The sequence below is a fragment of the Falco punctatus genome (genome assembly GCF_963210335.1).
Source record: "Falco punctatus genome assembly, chromosome: 3".
NCBI classification, from domain to species: domain Eukaryota; kingdom Metazoa; phylum Chordata; class Aves; order Falconiformes; family Falconidae; genus Falco; species Falco punctatus.
In genome coordinates this window covers 93,484,614-93,507,626 of record NC_137582.1, presented here as the reverse complement: position 1 = coordinate 93,507,626, position 23,013 = coordinate 93,484,614, and the positions used below count along the sequence as shown (strand labels likewise).

At 40.3% G+C, this 23,013-nt stretch overlaps 1 protein-coding gene across 7 annotated transcripts in view; it reads right to left on the bottom strand.

Moving 5' to 3' along the window:
• The window catches only part of FARS2 (phenylalanyl-tRNA synthetase 2, mitochondrial), a 249,520-nt gene that overhangs the window by 168,249 nt on the left and 58,258 nt on the right, over nt 1–23,013 (bottom strand). For all 7 annotated transcript variants that reach the window (XM_080379973.1, XM_080379969.1, XM_080379975.1 and 4 more), the window contains 2 exons: nt 15,246–15,405; nt 7,130–7,261 (listed from right to left, as the gene is read on the bottom strand). In XM_080379973.1, the coding sequence (XP_080236099.1) occupies nt 7,130–7,261; nt 15,246–15,405 (292 nt within the window). The remainder of the gene's footprint in view (nt 1–7,129; nt 7,262–15,245; nt 15,406–23,013) is intronic.

The window sequence follows — 23,013 nt, the reverse complement described above, 5'->3', positions numbered from 1 at the left end:
ATTCAGGTACCTGCCTAAATTAGGAGACCAGGCTCCCCCTGCAGCCAGTCGTAGAGAGAAGCCGCCCAGCAGACTGAAAACAACTCCATACGTTCAAAACTCACTAGAAGACCTTCTCTCTCTATTGTGCATATAAGGACTGCAGGAAAGCCAACTTTAACTACGGCAGCTAAAGCCTTTGCCTGCAGCGTGCGTGTACATGCGTGTCAGACTCCTGTGCACATCAGTCAGCTCCAGCCCGTAAAAGAGGAACGATGCTATCTCCTAACAGTCTCCAGAGAATAAGCACAAGAAAGGCTGGGACATGTCAAGGTAACTGCGGTGATGTGGTGCATAGGAGGTAGACAGTGACCTAAAAAGAACAGATTTTAAACCCTGAAATGTTTGTGATGGGGAGCTGTGAAGCTTACTCAGCAGACTTGAGTCACTTTGGATGTACTGTACGGGAAGAACCAGCCCATCCGACAGCTTTACCTCGCATTCTTGGGAGGCCCCAGGTGCTCAAGACACTGATACCTCTGTAACTTTAATTTCACCTTGAAGAGTTGGAGGAATGTATTTTAAATGCATTATATTTACCCTTACACACTACATCCATATAGACACGTACAGCGTTAACTATTTCAAGGTCCCCACAGAGAGCTGTTAGCACAGACAGAACATGGGTCGGCATACTATTTAAGCCACATGCACCATCTGCTGCAAACATTTTAATGTAATTTACCAGGCAAGAGCTGAGCAGGAAAAAAACCCTGCTAGATGAAAGATATTAAATTTCCCCTTCCCCAAAACACCCCCTGCTGCTTGATATATGAACCTAGCTCATCCATAACTAATATTTGATTTAAGAACATATTAATAAATTAAAAAAAAAAAACCCAAACGCCAAGAAAAAAAATCCTATGTCTGCAAGGTAACAGTGATGTAATTTTTCTTTTAACTACTAATCTGCTGCCCATGGAGAACTGCCCAAACTGATAACCCTTTTGCCAAAAACAAAACAAAAAGGAGTGGAAAGGTTAAGAACTTAAAATTGTTCCTTCCCCTCTGACAGTAATTTTGATGATCTTCAATAAATGTGTAAAGGAAGATTTATTTACTGCAGCATTGAAGCCAAGCAAGTTCTACATGTTAAGACTTGTGTTTGGCTGAAGGTGGCAGCCCTGGGCCAAGTACTATTTAAATTTTGGAAATAAGTCCTGCAACTGATCTGTAAAAGGGCTTCCAAATGGGCAAGACTTACACTTCAAGAATCAGGTTTCACCGAGGAGTACTCTCACGGCAAGTAAGCTTCCACCCCTTAAAACAAAAGCAATGATTTGCAGAAGTTATGACAAACTCCTTTTGTCACGTTCAACAGTGTTCATGAAGATGTTTAGACAAGGTTAGCAATTTTTTCTTCATTAGAATTACACACAAAATTAACAAGAAATAAAGTACCAGGAAAAATACCTCTGCTGTAAATTCAGGATATTGCACACAATTGAAAGACCAAGACTGCCGAGCAACTTTTAAAACTGTAGTTGTACGCAAGCTGTTGACAAGAAATTCCCTCCTTAGCCTTACTGAAAGCCCAGTGCCTGCTCATCTCCTTGCTAATGCCATGACAATCTCCTACTATCCACGCTGGAAAGCTGACATTTCCTCTTCCAAACCCCTATACCATTCCTTACTACATTCAAGCTGACAAAGCAATATTAAAAAAATAAAACAAAATGGGTTTCTTAAGACAGTAAATATCAACATTGCTTCCTGGTGTGGAAGGTGGAGGACTCTACAAACAGCAGGAAAGTCTTACTAACTCCTTTCACTGGTAGCCGAAATACAGCTGCCTTCCTGGTTCATAATCTTAGGAAAGAAGACCTCAACCTGAGCTCCCACCCGGAGCTGAATGGCTGGCTGGCTGCCAGGATGTTTCAAACCACTAGGCAGTGATCAAAAGAATCATCTCCGGCAGTTATCGTACCAAAACCTCCCTTCATTTTTCAACTCAAGGCTCATTAAAGGTCAACACAGCAAAATGAATTTTAAGTATCAGAAAAGAGAAAGCAAAATCTTTATGCCAGTGTACGCAATCACCGTATGCCCATAGCTTGAACATTACACGCTGACCTCCTACAGCAGAAACCTAGAGAAGATGCAGGCAGGGGTGATGGAGACTATCAGAACGCACGGATCAGCTCCCACATAGGGACTGACTGACCAGGACCCTTCGGTGACAAGAGTTACAACTGAGACCTCAACAAATGCTGAGTGGCTTAAACAAGGAAAAAGAAACAGCTACTCACTGTATCTTCTCACGAGAGAGGAGCTCTAACCATAAATTTTAACTTGTTGGTCAAAACAAAAAGGAAGTGATTCCTCAGGCAAGTTACACTATGCAATTCCTTGCTACAAGACACTGCAGATAGCAAAGGTTTACTGGGACTCAAAAACCACTTCGACAAATGGATGGATGAAAATTCCACAATGACTACTGAAAACAAACGTACCACTTTTAGCTCAGGAAACAGACAGCTGCAGGAGTGTATCAGGGAAGGATCAGCATAACCATGCCTGTTCTGCTCATCTTTAGGCACCTGCTTGGGATGCACCATGATACAGGAATGTCTCAGATTTTGGTTTGATCTGAGGCACCACCCCTAGGTTATTTTCTTGTATGCTTCAGGAGTTCGAAAACATCATGAGAAGTCTTACCAAAAAGTCGTGGAATTAACTTTTATAGGGTTTTTTGTTTTGTTTGTTGGCTTGGTTGGGGTTTTTGGTTGGTTTTCTTTGGGTGTTGGTTGTTGTTGGGGGTTTTTTTGGCAGGGGTTACAGTCTCTTGGTTTTGGGGTAAACTACTTTAGTCCAATTTTCTTGCTTCCATCCCAGCTAACATACTCTGTAACACTGAGCACTGAGAACATTGCCATTGATTTCAATCAGCAAAGGATCACACCCTAACTGCTTCCAATTTCACAGGTACTAAGCAACACTATGTGATTACAGCCTGTGAGTAAGCAATATCCTGTATTCAAAGGTTTGATTCATATGATTCCATACAGACCTGGGAACTTCAGCACCTACCAATGAACACCAGCTTTGGAAATCTTGGATAACAAACTCCTGAAGCACAGAAATAAATACTTTACATGCTGTTAACTGATATTATATCTACTGAACCATAAAATTTCCCTGTATCCTTGTTGTGGACCTAAAACTGAGAGTACTTCCTACTATACTGTAAAGTTTCTATATTTTTCCCAGATTTTATTTATATTTAACCAGAATAAAAATAACTTTTCTTTACATCAAAATTCATATATAGCATTCCTACTGAAGTTATGTATTCAGGTACAGTTTAAGATTAAAAACAAAGCACACAAAAATGGAAAGTTAAACAGTGCAATAAATTAGATTTTATACTTCTTATTGAACAATTATTATAATAGTGATCTTCTATGTACACGTTTTGCCAATTAATTGCTCTAGTTTAGCACAGTCAGCCTTAGGGGAACATGTAACATCACTCCTTACAATTCAGTGTATCTTTGCTGTAGTGCATAATTTTTTCAACAACTATATAAGAACACTGTCATAAGGTATAATTTTTCCTTTAAAAAATAGCAATTATCACTCTTAGAAAATAGTAAACACTACCATATTCTCCATTTTGTTAGTGGTAGGAGACATCCCTGAATGCAAACAATTCTTAAACAATATTCAAGAGTTGGATTGGCTTTAACGGAAGTAGTACTTACAGCTTTTATCAAATTTTATTTGCTCACCCACACACCAAGACAACAGAAATCTTGCATGCTGTTAACACAGAAAATCTGAATGGTTCAGAAGACTGGATCATCTCTACTACCCAGTGAATGACTAAGGATGAAGCTGGCTGTCCCTCCCTGGCAAATCCTGATTTGGTTTAACATTTTAAGAATGTGAAATTTCAAGGGTGAAATGAAGCAGTATGGACTTCCATACACACTAAAGTTGCAACAAAAAGTGCTGTTTTATTCTGTTGCCTCTGTTATCTGAGTTCTTCACCACACCTGTGCTATGGAGATCTGTCAGAAACTAGAAATCTAGTGTTAGCATGTGAATCATGCAGAAAGAAAAAAAGAAAAAAGTGCCACAGAGATTCTTCACAGACCTCAAAAGGAAAAAAGAGCAGAGTAAGAAAGCAGGTGATGAAGCATACTATCAATACAGTTGAACATATTTGACAATTTTTCCCTATAACCAATGCGTTTCTATTTACATGTACTAAATATCTGTATCCTGTTCTATTTAAAGGACGTTGGAATGTAAGAAAGGCTCCTTCCTAAACATAAGAAGGCATCAGAATAATTCAATAGGATATTGTCTTTCAGAAACCAACAACGTAACAAATTTAACGCTGATAGCGTGGGGCATGCAAGCTACAAAAGAATTTTTCACCCAAGGCCAACAAAATCTTAACGTGATCTGTCAATACCATCAAAATTTGCTGCATGAGGAAAGTTAACTTCCAAGGAACTACAATGAGGTTGGTTATTTTGGGCAGGGAGTCATCATCATAAGGCCGGCTAGTCCAATGGAAACTTTTCTCAACATGAAGAAACAGCTACGTAGGGCTAATATCCTGGCCCCTTCCCAGCATGGACCTTGTCTGCTCATTCTTCCACAAGGCTTCTTCAGTTCTTCTGCCATTTTGTTGTGTTTCATATATACTCATATATAAATATATATTTTCAAGAAATCAAAAAAGAAAAAAATACCTGAAGTATCATAGATAATTAGGCACATCCATCTTCTGCTTTGAGTGACTTTCCAATCGCCCCACAAACCAGTCTTTCGTATTCAGCCAGTAACACACAAAGCAAAAAGACTCGGGGGTTTTGAAGGTAAAAGCTCTGTTCCTTTCCCTTAGGAAAATATTGTCTCATGGAAGGAAAAGGTTGGGATAGCTTTGGAAGGCAGTTGAGTTCTGCTGGCAAAAAAAAGATGAAGGAGCTAGGAAAGAAAATGTTCACCTTCATTCTTCTCCTCAGAGCCTCTCCTTCCTGGACTTGCAGATTTTCCATTTTAGGCAAAAGCAACTTGCTGCCATAACACACTCAAAAAAAAATTAATCTATAGGTTAGTAATAGCAAACTTGGATTCACCATAAATAGACTGAAGTTGGCACACCAGGAACACACTAGGGTTTTAAATCACTGCAGAAGAGGATTAAAGAAGAGAATACTCAGAGCAGCTGTAGGCAGGGAAGGCTGGTGTGTGACTCCTTACCTGACAGAAAATGTGAACTACCTTGTCTTGTTACTTTAAGCCAAATAAGCTACTCATTAGCCAACATAATTATTAATTACTTTTTTCTCACTTGTAACAGATTACAGCTCTTCAATAAAATCACACTGAGATACATTAGACCTCCCCTTTACAGCCAAGTGTTTTTGTAGAGCTACTGGAGGGAGCAGAGAAAAATTCAACTGTGGCTACATAAAGTGCAGTTCTCTCTGAATTTAGTGAAAAATGATTGACACTTCCACAACTGAGTTGGCACCTCTAAAAACACCGTGCTAATAAAGTGAAAGAATCTCTTTGTTTGTTTTAATAATATGGGTCTAGAAGTCATTCAAAAGCTAGCCCTGAGTTACTACATTCACGAGTTCTTGCATGATTAGAATGACAATGAGTAGTTAGGACATTTTTGGTGTAGAAGGGATATGATTTTGAAGACCATAATTCAGAAAGGTGGAAGAGAGCTGATGCAGAGTAAACTCGAAACTTTGACGGCTGTAGAAACTGTTGGTGGTTCATGTATATTCATTCACGTTCACGCACAAATGCATACAGTAATTGTTCTGAGGCCACAGTTCAGCTCTTCTCACACACATTAAAGGAACCTAAATATTAGAACTGAGCAACATCAACGCATTTCAAGAAGAAAACCTGGCCGCGGGTGTGCTACATCTGATGGAAACAGTATGACACAGTAGTCTTTCACTTCTGAGGCTGATCAGAAGCTGTATTATATTTACCACACCATGAACATAATAACCTGAGAAAGAACATTAGCATAAACTATTAACCCATTGTGATGACACTCTGGAAGAGAGTATCTTTTTAAAAGGAAAATGATCACATTAAAATACATGCAAACTTTGAGGAAAACAAGCTGTGCCAAGTAACTGCAGCCAAAATTGAGCCATTCACAGTTACACTTGGACTTCAACAGAAAGAATTTAGAGCACAGGAAAGTACAATAGCTTAGGAAACTAACTGCGAAAAAGATCAGCCCAGTGTATCTTGGCTATCTGAAAGCACACTTGTGAGAATTAAACGGTTCATATTCCAGGTCTCCCATACCTAATAGATAGTACTGGAAGACACAGAATAACAGAGGTCTGAGTACATGCAGTCTGCCCTGTGCTTACAAGGAATTGCCTATTCGCAAATAATGAAAAAAGAAGCACGTAAAATTCTCTATAAAAAATTAATCAGACCCCCCCCTCCCCAATTTTTCCTCTCCTTTTGTACTTATGTGCAAGTTTTTAAAAGCAAAATCATCAGGTGACATTGCTCTGTAATAATTTCAATTAAAACACGTGATGTTGCTCTTAACACAGTTTACAACTACATAAATAACCAACGTGAAGAGAACAGAAAAAAAACCCAAAAGCAAAAAGCAACCTACGACTTACCCAGCAACCATATAGCAATATGAAAGATACCACATTCCTCTTTCTGTATTTCAGAGATACAGGACCACTGTGATATTCCAAATATTAGGGGATGCTATTTGCTTATGATACTTTTAAATCATAACTATGAATGCACTTGACATTTCTTGGGAGAGAAAAAAAACCCACACAGGCTAATTTGTGAGTTTCTCTTTCAAAGCTGACACCTGCCTGTCTCCTTACTGCACAAAATAAAAGGCAAGCTTTCTGTTAGCGGGTTCCACATCACGCTCTCCGTTGCTACCCTCAAATCACAGCATGCAGGGGCTGTAATTCCACCTGAGCACTATTTGTGGTGGCTGCCGCGAACAGAGATGTCTGTGCCCACCAGGGGAGAAGAGGCATTTCAGACTGTGAAGTTGATTGCGCTGGAAGTGTTTGCTAACAGAGATGTCAATGAAGTAAAGAAGTTTCGGTACCTGAGTTAACTAGCTGTTGCTCCATGACTCCGCAGCCCAGGACCTCCAGCCATTCTCCTTGGAAGTTGATCTCCATCTCAAAGGAAGGGTGAGTAAATGGGAAGTAGCAGTCTACCCATCTGACTTGCAGTCCTGCAGCAGTGTTTAAAAAATAAACACGAAGGGTGTATGCTTAAAAGGCCATCCCTCCAACCATCTGTAAAACTTGCCCTTCAATTAATAACACCAATTACAGCAATCCAGAGAAAATAAATAGCAAACAAACACATTTACATCACTTGTGCAAGGCAATAAATCTTAAAACTTGTGGAAAAAAATGACCATGTCTTTTCTAATATGAAAAATGCTTTGTGCAATTCAAGCACCCTTTGAAACCAAATCAATCATTTGTCAAACTCTAGCAACCACCTGGCATTGAACAAAAATGAGCCAAGATCACGGGAAAGTCAGTAATTTTCTTATTTTTTGCACCAGGAAATGACTTAACTGCTCCTCACAGGAAAAACTAAGTCTTTAATTTTTACTCAGTATCTTATGAATCAGCTAGGTAATTAATTTTTTTCATCAGAATCTATTTAAAATACAAAGCTATTCCTTCTGTATATGTTTAAACATGAAAGTTTAAAATTGATATCAACACACACAAATAGAAATATATATACCCAGAGTTGTACGTTATTAAAACATGCGGTATACCAACAGAGTATTCTGGACCCAGCAGACAAGAGTTTAACTTTGTGTGGATGTTAAGTGCAAGATAAAAGTGCCCCTGGGTAACTCCCCCTCCTCTCCAGCTCAGCACTTTGCCAGTCCCACTGCACAGCGCAAGGAAACCCCTGGAATCTCAGAGCAGTGGAGCCAGGCAAGGGCAAGGTCTACAGTGCCACCAAAAGCAGCGTTGTCAAGGCCCTCACTATATTTGATGAGTTCTAATTCTTGTAATGATTTATACAAGCTTTGTTTCACTGATTCTTTTTTTAGCCGTTAGGTGTCAGGAAAAAAACCAAAAAAGTCTCAGAAGCGTGAACCGTAAAAACCTGAAAGAGAATTGAACCGCAAATTCTGTGAGCTAACACCTTAACCCCAAGCCCATCCTCCCCTTCAGTCAGGCCAAATGCTAATCAGCGTTAGGATCATTAACGATCAGGCAGGTCCAGTGTTGCAAATAAGGGGCAAAGCAAAAGTTGTTTGGGTGATGGTAACTGTTAACACCTCTGGTTTCTTTTCAGGCTTTTTGGGGGTTGTTTTATAAAAGGAACTTAGAACATGAAGTTGCGTGATTTATACTGAAAGTTTTTCAATTCAAAACACTTTCTGTAGCCTCAAGGATTAGATTTTCTTTGATTACTTCTGAAACATTAAATGTGGCTATAGAAACTAAACCAATAAATTACAACAGAAGTGTACATACATAGCCAAAACATTAAATACCTAATAGTTATGGGGAACTTTTCTGCATGCTATGAACTTTCAAATGCAGAGGCAAGTTTCCAAAAAAAAAAACCACTTCGAGATTTTCCTTTCTTTCTTAAAAATCAACCTCACAATGTTACATGGATGATAAAAAAGTGTTTTGATAATTTTACACACAAAACTCTGAAAAACGGAAGTGTTAGTAATTATACCATTCATAACTGTATTGTGACTTACAGCAATCAATTTATAACAATAATAAAATCACATAGATGAAAAAGGTCATGTGATATACAGCAGAGCAGTATGGTGTGCGGAAAACATTCATTTACTGATCTTGGTACAAATGCATTTTTAATCCTAGGGCTGTACAACTCTGCATTCACTGTAAAGCCATGCACACATAAAATATCTTCATTTAGCTTCCAAAATTTGCAACTGCAGCAAGAATGACATTGAATACTCAAGCAGTTTTGCGTTCATTAACAACATTCAAATAATGTTCAATTTTTAATCCTCTGACTACTTCAAAATAAAGCTCTGGGAAAAGAAGGATTTCTCTGCCTGCTTTTTGTTCTTAACTAAAATTAATTTTAAAAGTTAAAAAAAATAATTTAAAACTCTTAATTTTGAATCTTAATGTCTATTAGTACTTAAGAGGCATTTGTTTTAAATGCAAATAAGCAAGCAAACAAAAATCTGAATAAAACCCCAAATTCATAAGGAAGAAGCAACTCTCACCTTCATTCTGTTCTCTAAGTTAATAGTTAATCCCATATACCACAATAATTTTATTCATACAGTAGCTGGGACAATTGGGAATACCTGTGTAATTTACATTCAAGGCTTCTTTCAGACTTCTGGCTCTGGAAGACTTTACTGAAAAGCAGAGGGTGCTCAGCCTTCAGCAAGATTAGGCCTTCTAACTGCATTTCTGTAGACTGTCACAGAATAAATGCGTACTTTTATTATTTAGATACCAAATACTGTCTTGGTGCTCAGTATATTCCCATGGAATAGAGGGCACTGCTCACACGCAGCGTATTAAACCACTAAAGACTTGAAAGGATTATGAAGATTAGGCTTCCTGTAGTACTATATAATTTACCTGATTAGGCCTAATTTATTTCTTCACATACAGCCTATGAAACGATGGCAAAAAGGATCTTTCCTAGACATTTTAGGAGGCCAAGAGATGCATATCTGCTTAAAATACAGAGGCACTTATAAGACCACAATGATGAATCTAACAGGACTGATCACTAGATACAAACTCAGCTCAAAGAGATGATTTTTATTAGCAGAGGACATCTGCTCACTTTGCAGCCTCACAGTGTTCACCAGACTCTTCCCAGCCGGTACAGGTCCATCAGTAACTGTGGTGGGGTGACGCTGGGTGGATGCCAGGTGCCCACCGGAGCCGCTCTGTCACTGCCCTCCCCAGCTGCACGGGGGAGAGAAAATGTAACCAAAGGCTCGTGGGTCGGGATAAGGACAGGGAGATCCCTCTGCAGTTACTGTCACGGGCAGAGCAGACTCGGCTCGGGGAAATTAGTTTAATTTCTTACCGATCACATCAGAGTAGAGTAATGAGAAATAAAAATACTTAAAAACACCTTCCCCCACTGCTCCCTTCTCCCCGGGCTTAACTTTACCCCCAATTTCTGTCCCCCCTCCCCGCCAGCGGCGCAGGGGACGGGGCATGGGGGCTGTGGTCAGTCCATCACAGCTGTCCCTGCTGCTCCTGCCCCTCGGGGGGCTCCTCACCCCCTGCCCCTGCCCCGGCGTGGGGTCCCCACGGGCTGTGGGGGGGGATCTGCTCCCCCGGGGGCTCCCCGGGCTGGGGGCACAGCCTGCCCGGCCGGGGGCTTCACCACGGGCTGCCGGGGAACCTCTGTTCCAGCGCCTGGAGCCCCCCTGCCTCCTCCTGCCCTGGCCTGGGGGGCTGCAGGGCGGTCGCTCTCCCAGTCTCACTCCTCTCTCCGGCTGCAGTGGCAGTTTTCTTTCTCCCCTTCTTAAATACGTCACCCCAGAGCCGCTGCCACTGTCACTGATGGGCTCAGCCTTGGCCAGCAGCGGGTCCGTCTCGGAGCTGGCTGGCATGGGCTCTGTCAGGCATGGGGGAAGCTTCTGGCACCTTCTCACAGAACCCATCCCTGTAGACCTTCCGCCACCGCAACTTTCCCAGGCAAACACAATACAGTAACTTACACGACACATCTCCAATGAGTAAGGAAAAAGTGGATAGTTACTATTATTTCTGAGTACTGAATTGAGGTAAGGAATTGGTCCTAGCCTGCACTCAAAAGTAATGGTGCTACAGCTGTTAAGCTAAACAAGTATCAGTCAGTGCTAGCCTGAGTCTCACAATGAAAAAGGCTTGAGCAAAGGCACTAAAAAAAAAAAAAAAGAGAGAGAAAAAAACCCAACACATTAAAGCAGCCTATTGCCACGCTACAGCACAGAAACAACAAAGCCTGAGACCCAGATGGTCTTCACTGACCAGAAAATTCTCTTTGTTGCTGTGAGGATTATTTTTAATAATTTTCTATGGGATTTCTATAGAAATCTACTTCTATTTCTATAGAAAATAGTAATTTTCTATGGGAGAAAAAGGGAAAGGGCACAGGGCGGGTGCTGGGGAGCACAGAAGGTTTGAGCCATGGCCACCCGAGGGGTGTCTCAATGTGTAAGTACTCTGCACCGCACTGCTTCAGCTAATTCATCTCACTTGCAGCAGACAGAAGCTGGCTGCTGATAAACCTATGTTAGCTCACATTTTTCAGTAGTTATTAGCCATGTCCTCAATAAATGATTTTTTTTTCCTTTTTAAACTCCTCACACTCATATATCTCCATGCACTCAAAGGAGGTATCAGTACAACAGAGTTAAGAAGAGAAAGCTGAACACCACGTTTGATTAAAAAGACATCCAGTGCCTGTTCAGTGAGAACCAGCAGTGGCAAAACCACCAGTCAAAGCACAGCACTGCTCTCCCTTCCTGCCTTCCCCTACCAGTGCCTAGGAACTGGGTAGATAAATTTGGGACAGCAGTGAGTTCTGGGTCATTTAATGTAAAGCAACAAATCACAGATGCAGCAGAGTCATTCTTTTTTATTTGCTATAGTAAGATTACTTCTGAATCTCTCAGGGTCCAGAAAGCTTTTGGCAGACTACGGAAGGGTTAGAGAAAATAATGCAGTTGGGAAAGACTGACTAGCTTGGTGGAAAACCTAAGACAGCTAACCTTGGAAAGCCTCATTACGAGGTAACTAAAATGGACAGAGCAAACTTCCTACATGGATAGATCTGCATGTGGAGATGGAGGTGTAAGTTAAATTAGTGGATTTAAAGTGTGCACCTATCTGGAGGTCATAGAGGAAAACTCAGAAGGGTGATCTCTGGGTGTAATATTTGAAATAGCTTCCCGACTGCAAAATCTCATGAAAGATATTGAAAGACAATCACCTCTAGAATGCAAAATCAGACATGGCGTACTACTAGAAAACATCACAAAAAGAACTCCCTTACACTGTCTAGTATTTAAGACAACGGATTGCAACACTCCGTATCTTTTTCCTCCACTGGTATCTGTCATTCTTTTGCCTGCTGGCAAAGCCAGGAAGAAATAAGAAGACAAACCTTGGGAATAAATGCAGGTGCGGATTTTTATGAAGTCTTTGATCTTCCTCGTGACAACCTAGTAGTCTTTAAGCAATTTTTCTTATTTGTTTACTGGCACATACAGTCAACACTGAAGCATCCAGATAACGTGGGACGACTCAGGTAAAGCAAAACAGTCTCCTTAAACATTATGAAAACTAACCTAGAACAAAGCAACAACAACAACAAAAAGACAGGTCAGTGATCTGACCTTTCTGCAGAGATCCTGCAGAGATCCTCGATCTGTCATCAACCTGAGCTGGTAAATTCCCAGAGAAGCACTGCAGAAGCACAGCTATCCAAGTCGAGGACTTCAAGCCTAAACTAGTTAATGGAAAAGTAATTTGCATAGTAGACAATCTGCAATCCAAACAATCTGCTTGTGAGTAACAGTTGACTGTATGACAATGCAACATTTCAGTAGCTTACTGCAGCTGTGATCCCGCTATCCTGCTAGCAAAGATGTGCAACTTCACTGCAATATTCTGCTGATAGCACAGGCTGTAAAGAATACAACTGATGTGAGGTATAAAAGGAATGAAACTTCTGCTTTTAGCAGAACATGAGGCTTCATGGAACATGCATTCAAAGGAAAACTATACAACTTTTCCAAGAGCAATAACTGCAGTAAAATAAATTTTAGAACTTAAATTAAAATCTACAGGAGTTGACACAAAAAAGTAATCACAAGTACTGTGTAAAGTCAAGAACAAAATGAAAGTAAAAAGATGACAGCTGTCAAAAGACAAATGTAATTATGTGTGCCCCAGGTCACTTGCACTGCACCCATCTCACAGCCTAGCACGAAGTTTGCTTCTTTGAATATTACCTTCCTGTTTGTATTGACAGTTTACAAGAAGATTCGAGAAGGTGATGGGGAGAAAGCTTTATATTTCCGTGTGTGTGTGTGTAATTAAATTTAAAGCATTTTAAAAATAAAATTAAATTTAACTACACCTTGTCTTTCTATTTCAGGAAAAATACTGGGGTGATGAAATAGAAAATCCCTACAGTAAGAAGGCAGCACCTACTTCTAGCCTGCAGGTTTACAATCATTTAAGAATATATTTTTTAATGTCTTGCTAGGTACTGTGTGGACTGTGCAAGAACTAGTAATAGCCAACACACTGAAGCTTAAAGTGCAGTATCTGTCAACAGCCAGAGAAGGATGTCACTGCAGTCTCAGATATCACTAATAACTCCTAGAAACTGCTCACTTTAAACAACATCCTCAGCATCTGAAGTTGATCCAAAAATATCATTCTTACTATTACTCACTTTGATCCTTAATTTTTTATGTTTCAAAAGGCCACTGTTAAGTAAAACACAACCACAAGAATATCTGAACTCAGGAACTTAAAAAACTTCTGTCCAGATGGAACAGAACAAAAACTGGTAAAAAAGTTTTGCTCGCTGTAAATTCAACTTCAGAATTTCAGAAAAAATATTCAAGGAGTCACATATAGGACTTGCTACCATTATCAATCCACTCTTGGAAGTACTGCTCAAAATGCAGCGGGCATCTTAAAAGAGCTTTGAAAGTAGCCAGGATACCCTATGCATTCTAATACTATCCAGTATTTCCTCAACAGAAAAATGAATCAGTTCAGAAGAGCAGCCTTCTTGCCAGGAAATAGCATTAATGTAGCAATTTTGACTCAGGCCATTTATAAATTCAGCTCCTGAAACTGAAAGCAGGTATTTCCGAGGAGAGGATATTTCATTCATATACACAGACATTCATTACCCTCCCTCATTCCACTCTAACTACCGAAAACCAATTATTTTTCAGCTTGGTGCAAACCTAGCAAACACCGTCTCCCCTCAGCTGCAAGGTTTAATTTATCTGTGCAAGAGAACTGCTCAAGGCACTCTGTGCCCACATGCAGCAAAGCAGCACATGCACGTACCCCCTCCCTCCCCCCGTCAGTCTCCATGCTGCCGGTACAAGCCGTGATCACGGCCCTGCACCCTCCACCCCAGCAGCATCCCAGCTCTAATGCATCCCCAGATGTGATGCTGCGGCCACGTGCTGTCCCTCTGGGGACACGGGAGGCCCACGAGGACAAGCAGACTGGGTCCTGCACAGCTTTGCACTGGAGCTGGAGATGCCTCTCCTCGCAGGACCCACACGGACAAGGAGGTGGCATTTGCTCTAACACATGGCTTCTGCGGGTCAACTGCCCGTAGTTAGGTCTGGCACATGTCCCTGCCTGTCTTCATGCCCACCACGTTACCCTGACATGCTGCACACCAACACATTCGATTTAACATAGTGTTGTATGCACCAGAAAAGGAGGCTGAGGGGTGACCTTCTCACTCTCTACAACTACCTGAAAGGAAAGCTGTAGCAAAGCGCGTGTCATTCTCTTTTCCCAAGCAGCCAGTGATAGGATGAGAAGAAACAGCCTAAGTTGCACCACAGGAGGTTTAGATTGTGTATCGGGAAAATTTTTTTCACCCAAAGGGTGGTCAAGCACTGGAATAGGCTGCCCAGGGAAGTGGTTGAGTCACCATCCCTGGAGGTCTTTAAAACACATGCAGATGTGGCACTTAGGGACACAGTTAACTGGTGGACTTGGCAGGGTTAGGCTTATGGCTGGACTCGATAATCTTAAAGGTCTTTTCCAACCTAAATGATTCTATGATTTAGGAAAACCAAGAGAGAAGTGTGTGTGGCCTCCTGGGCTGTGCTCTATAATTTTATAAGGTGTGGAAATAACAGCATTAAAGAACAGTAACACATAAATACAGGTCACAGCTGAAAGGTAAACCAACAGCCAGTTACTCTGACATTAAAAGACACTGGAATGGTACTCTGACCAAACTTAACACAAAAACATAAAATAAAAGAATATGAAATTACTAAATTTACTAATCCTAAAATTACTGTAGAAAGACCACCCACACGGCTGTTTCAGTATACTGGCTGCCGACATCACCCTTAAGCCTCCTGTTTTTATTAGGCAGCGAAATGTTTCTCAAAAGTCTGGATGTCTACAGCCATCAGCAGTCCAGAAAAAAAATGTACAAGAACCTACCATCACCAAAGATGTGAGTCATGAGCTTTGTGAGCACTTGCTTCAGGTTGAACTCCACCAGCGTCACTGCCTCCATGGTGTGACATTCTTGCTTGTGTGCAGTGCGATGACCTTGCTCGAACAACTGTAAGCCTTCACCATCTTTAATGCTGGAGAACAACTAGAACAAAACCACAAAACCACCAGTGTTTTGCATCAATGACTTTCTAAATGAAAAGAGAATGAAGTTTTATTGATTTAAGTGGGAATCTTACCTGCAAGTCTGCACCATGAAAAACAAACGCAAAGACTGAGTCTACACAAATTCCGTTCACTAAACAGAGACAAATCATCACAAGAACAGAAACAGTCAAACAATGAGATTTGGTTTATTTCTGTACCGTATCTTCAAATAATATGATTATCCACAGGAAAATAATAATTCATAAAAAATGATTTCTTTTTTTCTGATTCTATTACTTTGAAAGTTATAACGCAGAACAAAGTACACTGCACAGTATATGTAAATTACGTCCGCAAAACTACAATACATAATGGCATTTAGCACATCAATTAATAAAAAAAGTTGAAGCTGTAAAAGAAATACCAAAAAAACCCCATCACTTTTTAAAAGCCGCAATCAAATGAACGTTAAAGAAAAACCCTAGAACACATCACAAAAAAAACCCAAAACAAAAACACCCTGGCAGTTTAATGATACCTACCAGCAAATCTACATCCTCTCAGAGAGACCAATAAAACACTCTCACTAAGCCACGTTATTGGAGGCTCTGTGTCTTGGGGAGACAAGCAGGCAGTTCTACACTTGAAAGAGAATTTTTGTTGAAAATCCTTACAGCTGTAGGAAACCCAACTCCGTTAAGTCTGGAGGGTAGGGAGAAGAGCTAATTGTGGAAGTGTTTCTAGTGCCCTTTCCTAACCCTCCTCCTCCACCTTCCCAGAGTCAACCAAGCACACACAGATGGAAAACACACACATTGAGATTTTCTTCATATTAAACTTCCCAGCATAACTAGCACTTACTCGGGAGAAGCCACAGTGTGTAACCTTAACAACTCAGAGATGCCAACAGACATCGTTTTAATTGCAGTTTGGTGCCTTCAGTGCACTAAATGCTCTAAAAAATGTTCAAGTGAACCTCTGGTAGCTTACAAATGCTGGGCACAATTAATTAAGAGTAGTTTATAGCTCGTTCCATACAGACACGATGCGTGCAGAAGGACTCTGAGTTTAGATAGCACTCAAACTAGCAGCAAAATGGATTGAGGGAATTAAAAAATCAAAATAATTTTAAAAAAATCACGTGTACCATTTACCTCTGTATTGCTAGTTAGGAGACCTACCTAACAGATGGAGGAAATATCTCTCAAGTTAATCTCCTTAGTGTAATGTAGAAAAATACAAAATAAAAAAGGAAACAAGAGAAATATCGAATAAAACCATTATCCACCAGTCTAACGAAAATGCTTTTACTAATCAAAAGGCAGCAGCTTGACAAAAGTGGGCATTACACTTTTAAACAACAGATTCTTTATTTAAGTGCTCACCTGGAAGATTAAATGCCCTTCTTCCTACTGGTAGTATTTCCGCACTGACTGGAAGAAGCAGATGATACCCACCCTACAACTACTTTATTGTCAGCAGGGCAGATCAGTCATCCACAGCATGTGGTTTGAAAGCCTAAGGGCATGCACAGAGGCCAGCGTTAGCCCAAGGCAACTAACTGTCCTACGCTCACTGGGTGGTCAATGGACAGACACAGGCTCCCTCAGACAGGCGCCTGGAGTGGCTACATTGGGCTCCTGCCCTGAACCCCCCGCTATGAGTAGCTATTTTTTCTTTCTCCTGACTGAAGAGACTCCCTCAGTAAGCCAGAAACACCCTTCAGACCACAGCAATGTTCCGCCTTTGGGCTAGAACACACTGCATTTAGACTTCAAGATGTATTTGTTATTTTCCCCACCAGCAGTATTTTAGGAGATTAAACTCTCCTCTTCCTTTTCCCCTTCATTCCTCCTCTCACCCCCCAGATTAAAACTGGGTCCTCAGACCGCTGCAAGCAACAGATCGTCTGGACACTGCCTTTAAAATACAGCATCTGCATCAAGTACACAGAAGGACTTTTCCCTACCGCTGTGTTATTCCTGAAATGTTGATATTGCAATTACTGCCTGGCAAAATTCTATTTCAGTAGATTACATCAGACGTGGGAAGAAAATAATGCAAGAACTGTTAAGAGTAAAGACATTTAGTCATCGCCCAGCCCTCTAACCTGCCTGCCTCTCCATCCTGCCACACCAGCCGTACGCACCACCTCCGCCCCCGTGCCAGGACACGTGCCCGTGCCCGTGTGGTGCTGCACTGAGCCAGGCTGGGAGGTGGATCCCCATGAGAAGTCACCCAGGTGAAGGGAAGAAACTGAGGTGATCAATTATCAGCATCCTGGCAGCACCAAGAGATGCGCTGGCACGCAGGGTAGGGCTGGGCACGCTGGCACAGGCTGGGAGAGCGCAGCCCCAGGGGAGTGCCTGGACACAGACAGCAGCGAGGGAATATCCCCCCTTACAGCCAGGCACCCAGAGGCACTCTGATGTTCTCCACAGAGGCTCCATCAGCTCCTGTCAACTCCAGCACAGCTGTGGACAGGGTTATATTGAGGGAAAAAAAAAAAAAAAAGATGTCTTACAGTTGTATGAGTATTTATTCCTTTCTTTCATTCACTGACATTGCTATGTCAACATGAGCAGCTTTAAACTGATAGACCAGTTTCACTATTACAATGATTGAACTGTGTTAAGTACATGATGTGGATTAGAAACACTTCAACATTTCCATATACATAAAGCCAGGAAACTCAAAGCCTGAATAAAATGAAGAATCACCTACAGTCACTCCTTTTTGATGTCAATTCTTCTCAAGCACATACCTGAGCAAATGGGGGGGGGGGGGGGGGAAATCTAACAGTCTTGCATAAAACACTGACACATCCAAGACGCCACAACTTCACGTACATTTATTTCCTCAGTGTAGTCTAGAATAAAACGCACTATTTTACTGTATCGAATATGATCAGTCACTACTACTACCAGAAAAGAAATCTCCTATAGTCATAAATCGAGCACCGATGTGTCTGTCTAGGGTAAGGACAAGACGTTTTTTCTTTAACTGAAGGTGGTAAAACATTTAATATTGTGTCATCATGCAGTGGTTAAAAAAATAATTACCAGGATTTATCAGCGTATCTGACTGATGCTGCATTACAACAGAGAAGGAAGAAAAGAATTGAAGTGACTTCACCATGCGGCATAAAATTTACTCACAATTTAGCATGTAAGAATAAAGTCAAATTTGGTAACCTGTAATGGCCAGAATACACAGGTTTTTAATTGGAATTAAAATACAAATGGAGCTACAATCCTTTAAAGGCACTTCATGGTATTGCTCAGCCTGGCCCAGAGGGCAGAAGTCACACGTGTGATTTCAATAAAGACCCCAACATTCTTGACAGACGTTTTTAAACCTCATATCGTTTCATTATCCATACGTTTAGGATTCAGTACAAGATGAAGTGTCTTTTTACAGGATTCAGCGTAGCCTTCAGAGGAGAAAGAGCTGTAACTACACCCTGTCCTTCCACAATGCAGTTGTGTATTCCTCCTGCCAGTCATGCATACATCAGAGCAATTAAGATAATGAATACATAATGCTCATGTACTTATATCACAGACAAACCAGCTCTTAAGATTAGTTCTTTATCAGGATCTCCGTGTGCCAACACTCAACCTCACCACCCCAAATACATTTTAACTCACTGGCCCTGACAAATATCCCTATAAATGCACAAACAGCTTCACGTTAAATCCACTTACAAATACCAAACCATGTCCACAGCATTTCAAATGTGCTGTAACGCTCAACCAATGGATCAGGAATGATGAAGATGATGCCACTTGAATATGGCTCATCAAAAAGAAAACCTAGTGCTGGTCCCAGTCAGCCTCCAGTATGATGAAACCCGTGAGGTGCGCTCCCATCCAGACAGCTTCAGGTGCCAAAGAGATACACAGCCCATTGTCCTCATGACAGTACGTTCTTTATTGCATATTGATAAGCATTTGTTTTGGGAGAAAATGGCAAAAATCACTTCAAGCAGGTCACCTTAATTACTGGATCATTCTGTTTTCAGTCCTCCAATTATAATGAAGAAAGGTTATTTCTGTTTGCCTTTTTTTTTTTAACCCCATCAAAAGTGTTTCTGAAAAAAAACTGAAATCATCGCCATGTTTAAGGAAAAACTATACAGATGTTTTTGAACAGAAAAGAAAAAGCAACACTGCTACACAGATATCAGTTATGATGAGACATATATGGTAAGACTCAGAATTCTGTTCCTGTGGTAATAGAAATTCCTTTATTTTCAAGCACCTCAGACTTCCCAAATCTATCTGTAAACATTTTGCCTTTTTTCCTGCACAATTTAAATATTGCATTGAATAGATTTAACCACTTTATTCTGAAAAGCATTGTTTTTAGCTGGATGAGGTAAATCAAGACAAAATTTTAAAAAATATTTCATACAGTATTTGCAGTAGCAGCTTCCAAACTTTCTAGACCATGGACCACTGTGAAAATCTCACAGACCTTCTGACGTCCTTTGCTGTCAAATTTTCAACTAAAAATAACAGAGAATACAATGTGGGTCCTCGGACCAGTGAAGCTCTATTTATGATGGCATGATTTATACACAACTTGGAAAATACTGAATAATACAACAGTCACAACTCGGGCAGACATCCACAAGAGTGAAGTCAGTTCCACCTGAACTAGTCAGGCCCTTTATTCCTACCACTCAGCCGAACTGCAGCTTCAGGAAGAAATACACTTCAGAATATTCTAGCAAAGCAACACTGCTGCTCTTTTTCTTCATGTGGTGGATCTGTTCCAGGCACCCCTGCTCCTCTACGCTCCTCCTGCTCCCGGAGTGAAGGGGGACCATCCATCAGGCTCCGTGGGACTGATGCGCTGCTCACAGCCAAGTGAGCCTCTCCCTATCCTCAAGTTGCAAAGGGCTAAGAGCAGTCAGTACCTCTCCTGCGCCACTTAATGCACTTTTAAATAGTTGTTCCTCGATGCCCAGCTAAACATTGCTATTATGACTCCCAGTTACGTATACAAATACTCTCTCTCTACTGTAAATGCTCCAAATCACTCTATACAATAGGTAGATCTCAGGAACACTATCCATTTCTTTAAATTCCTTTACATGTGAGGATTAACAAAGAGACTGAAGAAAGGAAGGAGATTTCCTTTGACACAATGTCAGAACAGAAGTTTTAGGTTTAGGTCAGTCAGAACAGAAGGTTTAGGTCAGTCAGGTGTTCACACCATCCCTAAAGAAAAGGATAAAAGCAACCTTTTTTTTTTTTTTTTTTTTTTTAACAATACACAAGGAATATGGCCAAGGTACACAAGTATGAAAAGATGAGGAAAGGTTTATGTAATTATATGAATAAGAGAAAAACTACACTTCTGTTACCTAGGACAAGAGTCTTTACATTTCAGGATATAAACACTGTGAATGTACAATATCGAAACTTTTTTTGCAATTATATATACTGCTTTGGAGGAACAGTCATTTTTAATTGGAACACTTGTAGTTTTCCATTGTATCCTAACAAAAAAGTTGCCATTTACACCAAAAACATTTCAATGGAAAATAAAGATGTATCCCTACTACTTCCTCCCAGTCTCCCTATTTATAATTTTCAGATGTTAGCACAAATGAGCCTGATGAGAGCATCATTTCTTCATGCGAACAATCTGATATTGGCCTCCATTGGAACAAGGTTAGTAAATTAGAGGTGCAATTTCTATGTTTTCACATCTGTTCCCCTGAAAATTTATGTATAATTCATGACTGGCTATAAATTACTTTATGAAGCCTCCTTCCAATGTGTAAACATTTGTTGTCAACTGAAAAATGTTCTGCCATTGCCATTGGGTATATATTGGCTCCCTCTCCTGGCTAAAATGCACAAAGTGTAATTTATCGGAGATGTTTTCCCCCCTCTCTTCCATAAATTGTGGTAAGTAAAGAACTGAACCAACGACCACATGGATAGCACCGAAATAATTTCTTTTATAATCCACCCAGGGAAGTTCGCCAGTTCAAACCTGATTACAGCAGTATCAATACTACCAACCCAAAGGATTAAAAAAAACAGGCATGCTAGCACGCTGGTGAAAGAGAATACAGAAGAAATACTATTTGGGGGTACTATTTAAGAAGAACAGTTTATTTTATGTCCAGAATTTTGAAGCCAATCTGGGAAGCTATTTTGGCATTGGTTTTAACTATTGCTATTAGTTACACTCTAACTCTTTTATATATTACATTCAGATAATAATTACTTAAAATATTTTTAAATATACTGAAACCATAGATTTCCAGATGTTCTTTGACAGCAGTCCAGGGAGACTTTTTAAAAGCGTATGGAAAATTTCAGCATGAATCTTTCTAACTTAGCAATGAGTTAGTTTGGAATATGGGAATGTCTTTAATATCTGCGCTCATACAAAGCTGTATGTATCAGTTACCTGCTCATCTTCAAATCACAGACTACTTTTCTCTCACAAAAACTAATTAACCAACCATCATGAAAAACAGTATAGCCAAAGAAGCAAATAGCTCACATGTATCTCACGAGTAAAATGCTGTAAAATTACCAAACAAAATATGATCTCCTTTTCCAGCTCTTACTTCCAATGTATTGATTTTAACTTTGGTATGAAGAATTATACTAAAGGTTTCAGTCCCAGAGCAGGCTTTAACCTAGCCCTGACTACAGAATTTGGTATTTTTGAAGGAGAGATATTTTCTCCATTTTTCTTATCCTGCCTAAAATTTCAGTTAAGGATGAACTGACCTTTTTCCCCTCCTTCCAAACTGAGATGAGATGTCAAATTCCTTTAAAATCAAGTTCCTATAAAATTGCTCAAGGTTTGGGGTTTTGTTCTCACCTCCCCCGTTCCGTCATCACTTTCACTGAGAAGACAGTAGATGATAAATATATAAATCAAATGAACAAAAGCAGAGCAGTAAAATTGACTACAGCACGTAAAATTATTGTATTGGCCATAAGATGAAAGGTGCCCAGGGCTTGTAGCTAAAAGCTAACGGTTTTCCCCCTTAGTTACAAAGATTCTTACCCTTCTCGCCAGAGATTACAGTCTGATTATGAATGAAAAGTCTGGGAGAAAGATAACAGGCCCTGACATTCACACATTTCTGCTCACTGGGTTACAACTTAAACATGAGTATAAATAAATTAATACAAAAATATTTCTCTCATGTAGTATTACCTCCATTTAGTCTTTGTTCCGCTCAGACAGTTCCTTCTGGAATTATTTAAATTTGAGTTATTCTGAACAGGCAACCAGAATATAAAACACAGAAACAGTCTCCAGTGAAATTTCAGAATTGCACATTCAATTTTTTCCACAAGGTTCTTGTGATGATGATTGTAAGAAGTTTTACATATTGCAAAACTATCAGTATTTAATCTGCAACTGCAGATTAAACAGGTTTAGAATTTATGCACGTTGCTCAATTAACAAGACTTTACATATTGTATGCCACACCACTACTCTTTCTTCATGAGCACAGAAAGTCAACTGGACTTACATTCGTTAGACAGACATACTTTCCAGCACATAGCCAACCTCAAACTCATCAGCTATTAACATTCTCCAGTAACACTGCAACCAT